General features: G+C 41.2%; 1 protein-coding gene across 2 annotated transcripts in view; it reads left to right on the top strand.

Annotated features, from left to right (window-relative positions):
• Positions 1–2,384: 2,384 nt before the first annotated feature.
• The window catches only part of ERO1A (endoplasmic reticulum oxidoreductase 1 alpha), a 48,127-nt gene continuing 35,671 nt past the window's right edge, over positions 2,385–14,840 (top strand). The window contains exons 1-3 of one of the 2 annotated variants that reach the window (XM_040641839.1): positions 2,385–2,579; positions 11,691–11,810; positions 12,758–12,841. In XM_040641839.1, coding sequence (XP_040497773.1) covers positions 2,466–2,579; positions 11,691–11,810; positions 12,758–12,841 — 318 coding nt within the window. In that variant the 5' untranslated portion in view covers positions 2,385–2,465. Of the gene's footprint in view, positions 2,580–5,432; positions 6,117–11,690; positions 11,811–12,757; positions 12,842–14,840 lie in introns of those variants that run through there. The other variant, XM_008701616.2, reaches the window with a different exon arrangement.

The raw sequence follows: 14,840 nt of genomic DNA, 5'->3' as shown, positions 1-14,840 counted from the left end.
GAAGACAAATACTGCATGGTATCACTTACATGTGATATTTCAAAAAAAAAAAAAAAAAGGTCAAACTCATAGAAACAAGAGTAGAAAAGTGGTTGGCAGGGGCTGGGGTGGGGGTAGGAGTAGGGAGAAATTGGTAAAAGGGTACAAACCTTCAAACATAAGATGAATGAGCTTTGAGGATCTAATGTGTAATATCATCACTATAGTTGGTAACTATTTGTATAATTGAAATTTGCTAAGAGAGTTGAACTTAAATATTCTCACCAAGGAGGAAGAAAGGGTAAATACATGAGAAGACAGATGTGTTAATGAACTCAGTGGGGGGTCCTTTGAAAACGCATCTGTATATTAAATCATCATGACATGCACTTTGAATATCTTACAATTTTATTAGTCAATTAAACTTCAATAAAGCTGAGAAAGCAATAAAGTAAAAACTAAATTGTCTCATATGGTGATGGTTTCTGATTACAAGTTTGCTAGAAATTTGTTGCGGGCAAGAGTTCAAATCTTAGGAATGGAGCTTTCATCCTGGGAACATTCATACTTTTAAGCTCTCCCAAATTACAGGTTTATTGCATCAGGGTGAAATCAGAGCTGATTCATGTTCAGATTGCTTCCTTCTGCAATTTTAGGCTTTATTCATTTAGTTTCTCCATTTTCATACCTCTTATATCTGATAGTGTAATCTTCAGATATTAATACTGTATATGAAAAAATATTCATTCATTTTACAAACACAAGCAAAGGAGAAGCCTTGTTAAGATACGGAGAGTCACAGGTATGTTTGAGGCATAATTCCCGCTTAAAGAGTTGAAAGGGATTACAATTTAATGGTAGAAACATGAAGTAGAAATGTCATAAAGGATCACCTGTTGAGTTCTGTGGGGTGTCCCTGTACATGCAGGGACTGGCCTTCTACGTCTTTATATCTCTAATGTCAAGCTCAGTCTGGCATAGAGTAAGTTTATTGAATTGAAATTCATTTAGAGACTGGAAATGGGTGAAGACGAAACCAGAAAGACCATGTAGAAGAGGGAATTCATGAGCTGGGTCTGGCCCTGGAGAGAGAAGTAGGATGAGTACACAGGTATGATGAAAAAACTTCCTAGGCGAAGAGGGAGATTGGATTAATATGTAAATGTGGCATGTTGTAGATATTAGAATCTGAGCTTCTCAGGCCCACCAGGATCTCAGATGGTTGATGACATTTTACGATGCGGCAGTCCACTAGGCAAGTGATTGGGCGGAGAATAGGTTATGGGCATCGAAGTAAGAAATACCTGAGTTTGAGTCTCACCTCTGGCGCATCATGTGGCTGTGAATAACACAGGTAAACTTTCTATGCTCATTTTTCTCAGCTGGAAAACAGAAGTAATACCGATTTGGGGCCTACCATATCCTAAGCTACTTCGTTAAACGATGGTTTTTTTAAAAATGACATTACCCCCCCCCCAAAAAAAAAGATAATTTGAAATATTAATGTGTAAGATGTTGGGAAGCTTTCCAGTTTCACCGTGAAAATTTCTCCTTGAAAAAAAAAAAGCTTTTAGACTAGACCCATGGCTGGGAATGAAAGCACCAGCTCGCCCCCTTGCTCATGTCATCTCCCCGCTCTGGGGAGAGGAAATGAGAGGGTAGTTTCCACCTGCGCTGACGGATACAGTAGCCACTCGCTACATTTGCCTATGAAATGTGGCTAGTTTGCATAAAATGCACACCAGATTTCATTTAAAAACAACATGTAAAATATTTTATGAATAATTTAATACTGAGTATATTTTGAAATGTTTTGCACATATTGGGTTAAATAAAACATACTATTAAAATCAACTTCACCTGTTTCTTTTTGCTCTTTCGACTAACTACTAGAAACTCTAAATTACCTATGCAGCCCTGGTCCAGATGGTCACTCACGTCCCTTTCAGCTTTAAGACTGCCAGGGACACTGTGGACGCGTTAATTCGTACGGTTCGCCTTCCTCGCCGCGAGATACCGGAGGATTGGCGGGGAGTGCGCGGGGTGGGGCCGGGCCCTGCCGGGAGACCCAAACCCCTCCGGTTTCGCTCGCTCTCGCAGCGGGAAGGACCCCCGACTCCCGCGCGGGGGCTGGGGCGGCCGCACCCGAGCGCGGCACGAGGCGCCCGGCGTAGGGGGGCTGGGGACGGACGCGGCGCGCCGGGCGGGGCCCAACCGGGAAGCGGGTTCGTGCGTCAGCCTCACGCTCGGGGAAGGAAGCCGACCCGAGGCCCCGGGCGGCCGCTGCGGGCGCCTAGGCACGTCCGCAGGCTCCGCCGGGAGGTGGCGGCCGCTGAGAGGCGGGAGAGCCGAGGGCGGGCCTGGGAGGCGGCCCGGAGGTGGGGCGCCGCCGGGGGCCGGCCCGCGCGGGCTTCATCTGCGGACGCGCGGCCTGCGCCCGAGTGCTGGGACCGCGAGGCGCCGCCCGACGAGCGGCCAGAGCGGCTATGGACCGCCGCTGGGGCTTCCTGATCGGCCTCGTGGGGGCCGTGTGGCTGCTCGGCTCGGGTCACGGTGGGCAGCAGCCCCCTGAGACGGCGGCGCAGAGGTGCTTCTGCCAGGTGAGTGCTGTGCGCGGCGGTGCTGCCGCTCCCGGTGCTTCCCGCGTCCCCCCTGCGCTCCGTCTCGCGCGCCCCGCAGGTGAGGGGCTAGGAGTACCTCTGAGTCTCCGCCCTCCCAGACGAGCCCCCAGAGCTTCTGCTCTCTTGCCGGGCTGAGTCCTCTGCAGCTCGCCTGGCGTGGTGTGGACCGGTCCCAACACAGCCGCTCTTCGGATCCCGTGTGCGGTGAGAGGAGTGGGTGCACGCTGTTATGTTTTTACCGAGTTGGTTTATGCATCTTTGTTGGTCTTCCCTGCCCGGGAAGGGCGTGCACAGTGTGCACGCACACTCAATATGTGTTATTTTAGCAGAACTTGGGTCTTCCTAACTTCTAACTTGACCTGGAACTGTGTACGTTGTGCCAATGGTGGGTGCCTTCGCTCTCCTTCCTGGGCAGGACATGCTTTTGTAGGGGGGCCTCTCGGATCTCGTTGTCAGGCACGAGAAGGGCATCATGTGGTTTTTCTGTGTCTAAGCCCCACTGCCTTGTGTCTTTGGGGCCGCGGCTTGCCCTGTGGCTCTTCGCCTTGTGTGTCCTTTCTTTTTCCTAAATGTGATGAGGTTCTCGTAACGTGACGCCCATTTGGCTGGGCCGAATTGGGAGGATGAACCTTACTCCTTAGTGCACAAGTTTATTTACGAGCTTATTGTGATCATTTTCTCTTTTTAGTATGAGATGTGGGTTCCTTGAGAAAAAAAATTCAAAGAAATTTAGAGGTTTTTGGATCTACAGTATTCTGTATTTTAGTATCATTACTCTTAAAGTCACGTTTTAGTTGGCTTCTGTTGATAAAAATTACATTTTATACAAAATTGAGGATAGGCATCCAAACTTTTCCTTTTAAGTGGATTGTACTATTATCATAAATAACATTTTATATGTGTAGGGGCAATGCTACTGTTTCACAGAGTAAAGAAACACCTTTAAATATTATGGGAGGAAAAAATAAGTAAATCAATATTATGGGGGAAAACTGTCTCTTTCACTGCTTTTATATTCTTGCATTTTGTTGATTTGCTGAGTGATTTGTGAGTTGAGGTGTTATCTGGGCACTAGTAGGAGAGGTTGAAAGGAAATTGATGCTTTACAACTAAGATTGAAAAGCTCCTTTACCTTCAGGGATTGCAAACTGCACACAATCAAGTACTTAAAAGGAAGAAGGGTCATTTTTCTTCAGTTTACAAATACAACATAACACAAAGTGTAAACATTTACAAGTAAGTCGAGGTGAAAGATTTTAAAATAAGTGTTGAAAGAAGATGTCCAATATAACATTTTCAACTACATTTTAAATTTTTAGCTAATGAAATAGTAGTACATATTGAGCTTTTCAACTTTCACTGCCCCCCCAACCTTTTTAGCTATCTGATTAAAATTGGGGAGTTTTAATTTTTTATATTTTTTTCTTCTGATTAGTATTTAAGCTCCCCCACCCTTATAATATTTTCAAGATTTGAATATTCCCCCAACACAAAAATCTGTTAGGTCCCTTTCTTTCCCTTTTAGAACAAGAGTGGCTGTTTTTCTTTTCAGAATCAACTTTAAAAAATAATAAATAATAAATTGAGGGTCACAAGGTAAAAAACACTTTAAAGAAAAATTTTAAATGGTCTATTTAAATCAATTTAAGAACAGAGACCATCAGTTTCAATTCAATAGATTGAAACAAAAATACATTTTCGTTCTGTTATGGTCCCTAACGGAAGAGATGGGGGTAAGGAGGAGAAGGGACAAGTGATGAATAGACATGAAAATTGGAGACAAGCATATTGACATAGACATGTACAGAGATGAGAGAGACAGAAATAAAGGGAGAAAATGGTGGAAGAAAAGATTAAGGGAGATTAATTGTTGAAATTATTCATTCAATAAACATTTATAAACACTGTGTGCATTGACCTGAATGTTTGGAATACAGAAATAATTATGGTGTGACTGCTGCCTTTAAGAACTTTCAATTTAGTGAATAAGGTTCGTTGGAGCCTGGGGAGATGCAGAGATCCTAAGCATTTTTTTTTTTTTAAGATTTTATTATTTTTTCTTTGACAGAGCGAGAGATCACAAGCAGGGGAAGTGGCAGAGGGAGGGGGAGAAGCAGGCTCCTGGCGATGTGGGGGGCTCGAGCCCAGGATTCCAGGATGATGACCCTATGCTTAACCTACTGAGCCACCCAGACGCCCCAATCCTAAGCATTTTAAAAAACAAGTTAGTAGGACATCTGGCTGGCTTGGGCAGTAGAGCATGCCACTCTTGATCTCGGGATTGTAAATTCGAGCCCCATGTTGGGTAGAGAGGTTACTTAAAAAATAAAACCTTAAAAAAAAAAGTTTTTGATTTAGTGTCTAGCAATACTAACTTTCGACCTAAAGTTTAGAAATACAAGTTAAAATCTCATTCTCTTTGCAGTACCGAATTAGCAGCAAAGTTCTGTGAAGTCTGCTTTGTTAATAGTCTTTCTCTCCGTGTTGCAATCTCCCTTAGCACTTCTGCCTTGAATTACCACGTCATCAGCCCCCCTCACACTCTTGCATGGGTGCCTGGTAGTAGGGGTTCTGTTAACAGAATACCAACTCTAAATTAAGCTAAAGCAGCATGTGGTTATTTGGCCTTAGAAAGTTGTTGAAGTAAACTGTACAAAGCTCTATAAATAATCAGATTAAATTCAATAAGCATTTACTGAGGCCTATGGTGAATACATTTTGAGAGATCAAGAAATAAACTAAAAATATAAAAATTTAGTTCCATTTCTTGATACTCCAGAGTACTGAGCCTAGTACGTAATTGGTGCTCTGCAAGTATTTAGGTAAGTTACAGTACAGGATGTGAGCACTGTGCTAGCAGGAGTATATTCTTTCAGTTACTCTGCTTAGCGAGCTATTTGCATGTTTTTTTGGAATTGATCTTTCAGATGGGTTGATGGCTCCAAATGAATCTTTCAAGTTAGTCAATTACTGCATATGCCTGTTGACATCAAATCCTACTAAAACTGTTTTCACTGTATGTTGTAAGTTATTTCCAATAAATAACAGTGCTTCAGTGTTAGTTGCTGCAAATAAATGATAAATTTCTAGGGACTTATCAATCTTCCTTATATACAGCTCCCCATTTCTTTTTATCATTTTGTTTAAAATTTAAAAAAATTTTTTTATGCAGAAAATTGGCCTTTTTTCCCTTTTGGTGTGCAAGTCTATATAGTCTGTGTAAAGAACCCCATGTCATGACCTGCCCTTTCTTTAAACCAAAATAATAGTTGTATTATTTGTTGTAATAATAGGTATGGGCTTGAAGTAAATGGAGACTCTTCAGACTTTCTTATTTTCCTTTTTTTGTTTAGTTTTTTGTTTGTTTGTTTTTGCTTTTGACAGAGTTTCAAATTTCCTTCTCCCCATTATGTACCATTAGAGAGAATGAATGTAACAGAACTTTAATCCCAATTCATGGACTCCCAGGATGCATTTTAACCCCAGGAGAAATATTGAAGCCCAGATATGGAGTCGGTATGGACACATTTTTTCCATTTAAATTAATTAGAAACAAGTCTGTAAACTCCCATGTAGTCAGAATGTTTTATCGTTAACATGCTAGTGCTGATAACACTCAGACCCGCTTACTTGAGCGCAGTAAATATCAGGCTAATGAAACGCTAGTAGCTCAGATAATCCAAAATGGCTATTTCAGAATTGATTATTTTCATTTTATAGATGCACTCTGCATACGTGTATTTTAGCAGATTTACCTGTCTAATGTCTTGTTTGGGTCAACTTAGAAAGTAGTTTTTATTTGTTAGTCAGAGTCGCTGAACCATGGAAGAGACACTCGGTAGTACGTTGCGTGGTAGGTGGAAATAAGCCAGGATTAAAACTTAGTCAGAGGAATCTTTGAAACAGGTTATACTGGAGAGATATCCATTGACTCTGAGTACTTCCTACATTCCAGGCCTTTTTGAACAAAGAATGTGGAACAAAGCACGTTTCACATTGTTTGCTACACTTACGGTCACAACAACAATTTAAAGTTCTAAAGACTAAGGCTTTAAGGCAGAAGTAGCTTGTAGCTTTCCATGTCCTCAGAATGGTGCCAGCTACCCAGTATAGAATCTTTGGAGTTTCCATGCTTTCATTAACAGAGGTGTCTCACTCAACTCTTTCAATGAATAGTTTTCATGTTCTTTTTGATGGTCACAAACTACTATAAAAGTAAATACAACTAAAGGTCTTGTAAAAAAAAAAAAAGCACACTTTGAACACTTCTAAAAGGTATTTCATATTTCATACAAGTATGAAGAATATATTCTCACAGTGCTTCAGGAAAAAAACGATAGTCTATGTTAGGACTAGAAGTCGTTGGCACATAAGGAAACTAGAAAGTGTTTTTGTTTTGTTTTGTCTTTCATTATAAACTAAAGGATACCTTTAACCAGAAAACAGTGAACAAGCAGGCCTGTGTTATTTTCTTTTCTCTTGCATTTTTATATTTTGGTATTTGGTCCAAACCAGTCAGAGTCTGCGGAGAAAGTATTTGAGACTACCTCTGCAGCTCACTGTTGGGTACCAAGTACTGTGTTCCATTGGGGCCAGAGATGTCAAATTTTTGGAAAATTTTAGCTGCAAACTGGATGGGTTTTTTTTTTCTTACTAAAAAAATGTAAGGGTGCCTGGGAGGCTCAGTCGGTTAAGCATCTGACTCTTGATTTTGGCTCCTGTCATGATCTCAGGGTCGTGGGATCAAGCCCCACATCAGGCTCTGCACTAGGCGTACATAGAGCCTGCTTAAGATTCTCTTTCCCTCTGCCTCTCCGCCCAGGCTCCCACCCCTGACTCACCGTGCGCGCGTGCGCACACACTCACTCTCTCTCTCAAAAAAAAAAATGTTGTGGGTTGGGGAATAGTAAGATCCCTCTCACTAGAAGCATTTAAATAGCGGTAGGGTAAGAATACTGACTAACATTTACTGGCCATTTATTCTGTCATTTCATTTTGATATCAGCTCTTAGAGATGGGAGCTATTAGTATTGCCGTTTTGTGTTGACATAGGAAACTGAGGCTTAAAGAGGTTAAAAAAAACTTGGGTAAGATCAATCACTAATAAGTAGCAGATATGGGATTCAACCCCGAGAAGGCCTGACCCCAGGGCCTTGGTGCTGACTATTGTTACGCACTGCCTCCTTGAGAGTGTGTGGGAGGGCACTGCTGTGTGCTTGGGAGGTTGCCGCAGAAGGCCTTCAAAGGCTTTTCAGATCTTTAGAGACTAGGATTTTAAACTGGGTGATGTTATGTGAGGCCTACCCTGGTCCTTATATCTACTGTCCCTCAGCAAGGGCCTTCTACTTGCCCCCTATTAGTTTGGCCCCCTATTCAAGGCTGATTGCCACCTGAGGCCTAGAGCACCGAGGCTTCCAAGTTCAGCATGCATCAGTGGCTTTGTGTATGTGTGTGGCAGGGAGTGGGGGAGGTGCAGTAAACAAAACATTCAGATTCCTATGGTCGGGTCAGAATTCCGTTGCAGTTTAGGAGATCGTGTGGCAATTATTTCAGCAGCCTTAGCACATCCCAAAGCTGCATTAGTGTCGAGTCATCCTTGTTCCAGATCAGCACTCATCTTTTGGTCTTAGTTTAGGTACTAGGACGTTGCTTTGTTTCCAAGATTCTTCTCTGGGTCTGTTCACTGGATTTCTTCCTTTGTCTTTCCCAGAGACTCTATTCTGGTAACATGGATGGTTCTCTAGTTTCTAGAACTGGGTGTGGCATCATACCTGCCAGACTCTTTCCAGGGATTGGGTTTTTGCCTATTGGCAGGCTTAGCTGAACGGTCACGTGGCTTGCATTTCTGAGTATCTTCCTGTCTCTCCTTTGCTGGGCCCTCTCCATCTACTGAAAACTCCTCCACCCCTGCTCCACCTCCTTACGGCCCTGCTACCTTTTGTAGTAGTTGGAAATACCTCCTACTCAATTTCTAAGGTAAAGGTCAGAGGATTTTTAAATCTGCCATTGTCCTATCTTCTCTCTTTGAGGTCTTTGGGCAATAAGCCATTTCTGCTCTGTGCGTCTTGTATTCCTTTATGGTTTGGGGCTTCTTCTAGCTTCCTTTGTGGTTAAGGTATAGATCGGTAAAATGTTGCGCACAGTGGGTTGTTTACCTTTGCTGCTCGCCTTCAGTGCTCTGAGTGCATTCCTGCCGCTTGGGCTCGTGTGGTCTAGAGCACCGAGCACCACCGTATGTGACATGGTAGTCCATAGTCATCGTGAGACTGGTGCTGGGCTCCAGTGAGTGCCAGTGAGCGAGGACAGCCTTCGTGGAAACATTCATTCATACATCCACTCCACAAATAAATATCGAGCACCTACTGTGTGCTTTCTAGAAGTACAATGCTAAGGACTAGGAATACAAAATGAACAAACATGATTTTGCTCTCAAGAATTTTAAACTCTAGAGGGAGGAAGTGAAATAGATAAATCCAATACGTGAGGTAATTTGTATGTAGGAGTATGTGGGGTGTCATGGGAGCACATAGGGACAGTTAAGGCAGCAGGGGTTGAGTGGTACCCCAGGGGTAGCTTTCCAAAGGAGGTGATGCCTGAGCTGGAATTTCAAAAACAGATTTTTACCTTAAAAATGAATTACTTAAGGGGCACCTGGGTGGCTCAGTCGGCTAAGCATCTGCCTTCAGCTCAGGTCATGATCTCAGGGTCCTGGGATGGAGTCCTGCTTCGGGCTCTCTGCTAAGCGGGGAGTCTGCTTCTCCCTCTCCCTCTGTGCTCTCTCTCTCTCTCAAATAAATAAATAAAATCTTTGAAAAGGAAAAGGTGGACACATTTTTTAAAAATGAATTACTTAAGGGGGAAAGTAAGCTTCAGACCCTTTCTCTTATTTTGTGTGTGTGTGTGTGTGTGTGCTTGTTTCTTTTTGTGACCTAATGTTTCTATTTGGCATGTGTCCCTTTGGCCTTTGCAGTCTTTGTGCCTGTTATTCCTTTGTATAATAATTTGTATCCAAGGGGAAAAAACAGTAGCTATTTTACGTCCTTAGAAGTTCTGTTTTTAATGCTTGAAAGAAAGAGGTGCGAAAAATCAAATCATCTAGGTTAGAAGCACTTTTTGTTTTGTTATTACCCCAAATTAGAAGCCGAAGGTTATTGTATGCTCAGAGAATTTTTAGCAGGAAACAAGGACAAATTTGCATATGAAATGAAAGTAGTTATTACAGTAACAAAATATGTAGATGAGATTTCTAGTACCCGAGTTAGTCCAAAAAAAGAAGACTAGGTAAATTATGTAAAATCTTAGCTCTTAAATATTGCTGTCATCATCCAAAGTGTTATCTGTTATCGTGCAAACATGTTCACTCTTAGGTGAAAACTTTGCATTACTGTTTTGTGATTTTTTTTTTTTAAAGATTTTATTTATTTATTTGACAGAGATAGAGACAGCCAGCGAGAGAGGGAACACAAGCAGGGGGAGTGGGAGAGGAAGAAGCAGGCTCATAGCGGAGGAGCCTGGTGTGGGCTCGATCCCATAACGCCGGGATCACTCCTTGAGCCGAAGGCAGACGCCCAACCACTGTGCCACCCAGGCGCCCCTGTTTTGTGATGTTTTAAAATTAAAAGATAGTGCAGGATTTTATGTATTCCAAAGGGAAGGCACCTACATTTGGTATTTCAATAAAGCATTATTTGCTTACTTATCAGTAGATTAAAAATTTTTTTTTCGATAATAAGTCTCCCTAAAATGTAATTCAAAGTAGTTTGTAATGCAGATATTCAGACCAAATTATGATAAGGATCTCTTTTCTGCAGCATGCCCTGTATTTAAAAAAAAAAAAAAAAATCTAGTTACTCTTATTAAATCATGATGTATTTGTTACTTATGATGTTACAATGTTAGCAATGTGTAAGTAGTTCTGCGAGGTATTTTCCTGGCCCCAAATAAACATCTAAGACTTTTAGTTTCACTTCTGATAACATTGTATGATTGTAATTACAGTTAAGACGTTAGTTTTAAGCATTTGAAGGTCAGAATTGGCTTTATGGTCAATTTGCTATCTCTCTGCTGCCGATACAAGTGATTTGTATAGGCACTGTTTCTAACCTAGACAAATTAGCATGGCCTAATATTTGAGAGTTGTTAGATCCTTATAATGAATTATTGTTTCTCTTATAAATACAGTAGTATCACTTGTTTTTATACTTTCACTAAGCTTGTCTCCAGACTATACATCCTGTTGGAAACTAAAAGGAAAGACAGGGGCGCTTGGGTGGCTCAGTCGTTAAGCATCTGCCTTCGGCTCAGGGCGTGATCCCGGCGTTCTGGGATCGAGCCCCACATCAGGCTCCTCTGCTATGAGCCTGCTTCTTCCTCTCCCACTCCCCATGCTTGTGTTCCCTCTCTGGCTGGCTGTCTCTCTCTCTGTCAGATAAATAAATAAAACCTTTAAAAAAAAAAAACAAAAGGAAAGACAAAGACAATTGAATCTTAGGAATATGAGTCTCAGGAAAGCCAAGAATGGGAATGCAAGTGGGGCTTCAAGAAAGATGGGGAGAAGTAGGTGCTGGAAACCCCCAGGGAATCCATGTAGCATGTGTTCTCTATCTCCTGTCTCTGCTTCACTGTGTATCTTTTAAAAATTTTCGGACTGGCTTATGTGCTCCTCGGCTCACATGGTGGAATATAGTCCAAGTTTACTTGTTTGGTGGTCTACATGCAGGGAGAGACATCTCTTCTTATTCTCAATTCCAGATTCCTGGAGCAGGGACCATGGCCTGGTTTGGGTTAGATGCCTACTCCTGGTCAGGCCTGGGGTGGGGTTAGAGAGTGGCTGCAGGGGACCAACTCTTTGCATGTGTATATGCCCACATACGTGTGATGATGAGCTCAGTACCCCCTACAAACAGCAGCCACTGCATTCCGCTAGGTATACAGTAAGAGCAATAGCATTATTAGATTACTGTCATACCCCATCTCTGAAAATTGGAGGAGGAGGGATGATGAGAGTTGGTTGAATCATAACCTCTTGAGGAAGAAGAACCCTGGTGTGCCTACGGTATTTTATGTATTATTTCCTTTTCTTTTTAACAGGTTAGTGGTTACTTGGATGATTGTACCTGTGACGTTGAAACCATCGATAGATTTAATAACTACAGGCTCTTCCCAAGACTACAAAAGCTTCTTGAAAGCGACTACTTTAGATATTACAAGGTATTTTTATTTTTAATTTTTTTGTACAAGAATACTTACAGTTTAAATGGATAACTACATTTTCTTAGGAATTGTTGAGCATCAATATTGTGGCCATTATTTACAATTCAGTTCGCAAGAGTGAACAATGTGGTTCTGAAACTATCCTTTGGATACTTTTAATTTCAACAACTCAGTTTTGCACTCTGGAGTTAGAAACTTGTTGGTTAAATTGAAGTCAGAACAGAAACTATTATATTGTTATCAAAATTGCTGATTCATACTTTTCTAAAATACTGTATGACTCCACTTAATTAAAATAATTAAATTTTTTGAGCAGCATGACTTTATTCTTTTTTTTTTTTTTTAAGATTTTATTTATTTATTTGACAGAGATAGAGACAGCCAGCGAGAGAGGGAACACAAGCAGGGGGAGTGGGAGAGGAAGAAGCAGGCTCATAGTGGAGGAGCCTGATGTGGGGCTCGATCCCATAACGCCGGGATCACGCCCTGAGCTGAAGGCAGACGCTTAACCGCTGTGCCACCCAGGCGCCCCAGCATGACTTTATTCTGACCTATATTATTTTAACTAGTCACTTGAGAGATCTGCAGAAAAAGTTTAGAAAATCTGATCATTGGAGTGTGTAGTTCTCATCTGAGTTCACAAATGCCTGTTACTGCTTAGAAAGACTATCATGTGAGTGGTGGTGATATGGGCTACTTTGGCCCCTAGTCACCTTCTGTTCAGGGACACTTTAGTAGCTGTCTGTGTCTTTCTGACCCAAGTCCACCAATTTACGTACACAAGCTAACACATTGATACAATCACTGGAACTTGGCAGCTGGGAAGTGGAAGAAAAAGAAGAATTGCAGCTAATAGCATGACCAGGTTATAGCATCCTAATTCAACGCCTGTCAGTAATAATCTCAAGATTCTTACTTTTATAACCTTTTCTGTTATTCTATAGGTAAACCTGAAGAGGCCATGTCCTTTCTGGAATGACATCAGCCAGTGTGGGAGAAGAGACTGTGCTGTCAAGCCTTGTCAGTCGGTAAGAACCATGTATACATTTAAGACCTGTTACATCTTTTTTCAAATAATTGCAATTTTTAAAAAGGGGCAATGCAACTAAAATAACATTTCAATCCTTAGGTTAAATATAACATTGTTTGATATTTACAGATTAAAAATGTAAACTTGGGTGCCTGGGTGGCTCAGTCGGCTAAGCATCCAACTCTTGGTTTCTGCTTAGGTCGGGATCTCAGGATCCTGGGATCGAGTCCTGCATCAGGCTCTGTGCTCATCAGGGAGTCTACTGGAGATTCTCTCTCTCCTTCTCCCCCACCACACTTTCTCTCTCCCTCAAATAAATAAATAAATAAATAAATAAATAAATAAATAAATAAATCTTTAAAACAAAACCTAAGCTTACTAATATAAAACCTATTTTGAATTATCCTGCTTTTATAATAATAGAATTTAAATTTTGTGATAAATATAATCCTTTGATTTGCTAGTGAGATTAATTGTTCTTTGGCTTGATGTTTGTTTTTCTTCTTATGTCTTACCCAAAGTTGTGTTTATAGTATAATGCCATGAAATCAAAGTGGAAACAAAATCCCTCCTTTTCTCATGGGTGTAGTGTTTTCCTTCCGTGGGGAGGGTTTGGACAAAACACCTGGTTTTAATTAAGAATTTTCAGAACAGGACTCCTGGATGGCTTAGCTGGTTAAGCGGCTGCCTTCGGCTCAGGTCATGATCCTGGGATCCCGGGATCGAGCCCCGCATCAGGCTCCCTGCTAAACAGAGTCTGCTTCTCTCTCTGCCTCCCGCTCCCCCTGCTTGTGCGTGCTCTCTCTCTCTCTGACAAATAAATCAATCTTAAAAAAAAAAAATTCTCAGAACATTAAAATTTGAAGAATTTTACTCTGAAAACAGAATTTTACACTTTCAACAAAGCCTTTTTTTCCCCTTTAAAAGCATATATTTCTATTTTACTTTTTTATTGTGGTAAAATACGCATAACATAAAATTTGCCATTTTAACGATTTTTCAGTGTACAGTTTATTGGCATCAAGTACACTTTGTTGTGCAACCATCAAACCATCCAGTTGTAGAACTTTTTCCTGATCACAGACGGAAGCTGCACGTTCATTAAACAGAAACTCCCCGTTCCACCCTCCCTCTCGCCCCCGGTGACTGCTATTCTGCTTTCTTTCTCTATGAATTTGATTATTCTAGGTACCTCGTGTAAGGGGGATTCTTACAAGATTTGTCCTTTCGTGTCTGGCTTGTTTCACTTAACATGTTTTCAGAGTTTATCCATAGTAGCACGTATTTGAGTTTCATTCCCTTTTAAGGCTGAATAATATTGCATCGTATGTGAGTCTGCGTTTCATTTATCCAGTCTCCCGTTGATTAGCTTTTGGGTTATTCCCGTCTTTTGGCCGTTGTGCAGAATGCTGCTCTGGATATGGAGCACAAGTGTCGGCTTGCATGCCTCATTCAGTTCTTCAGTTCTGGGTGTATACCCACCCGGAATTAGAATTACTGGATCATATGGTGGTTCTCTGTTTAGTGTTGGGGAAACATTATGCTGTCTTCACAGTGGCTGTACCATTTTACATTCCCACCAGCAATGCCCAAAGCTTCCAATGTCTCTGTATCCTCACTAACACTTGTTCTTTTCTGTTTTCTGGATAATAGCCATCCTAATGGGTATGAAGTGGTGCTATAATTTTGAGTGGTTTATTTTTATATGTGTAAATATTGCTATATAGACCTATCCAGCATATGAAATTAAAGCAAATAGAAAAATATTATTTATGGGTATTTTATCATTAGATACATGAGAATCAGGTCTTTAATTATACTCATCCTCACAGATAAAACTTTTTGAAAATTCAAGCATTAACTTGTGAAACCACCTCTGTTATGAAAATATCATTAAAGTGATATCATCGGTTAAACCGTTTCATTTTATTTCCTAAGTTCTAGCATTTATATTTAGTAATAGGAAACATTAGTTGTGGAAATTTGAGTTTACCAAT

Source organism: Ursus maritimus, unplaced genomic scaffold (genome assembly GCF_017311325.1).
Source record: "Ursus maritimus isolate PB19 unplaced genomic scaffold, ASM1731132v1 scaffold_25, whole genome shotgun sequence".
NCBI lineage: Eukaryota > Metazoa > Chordata > Mammalia > Carnivora > Ursidae > Ursus > Ursus maritimus.
Note: the sequence above shows the minus strand (reverse complement) of the source record. Positions and strands in the feature narration are given on the sequence as shown.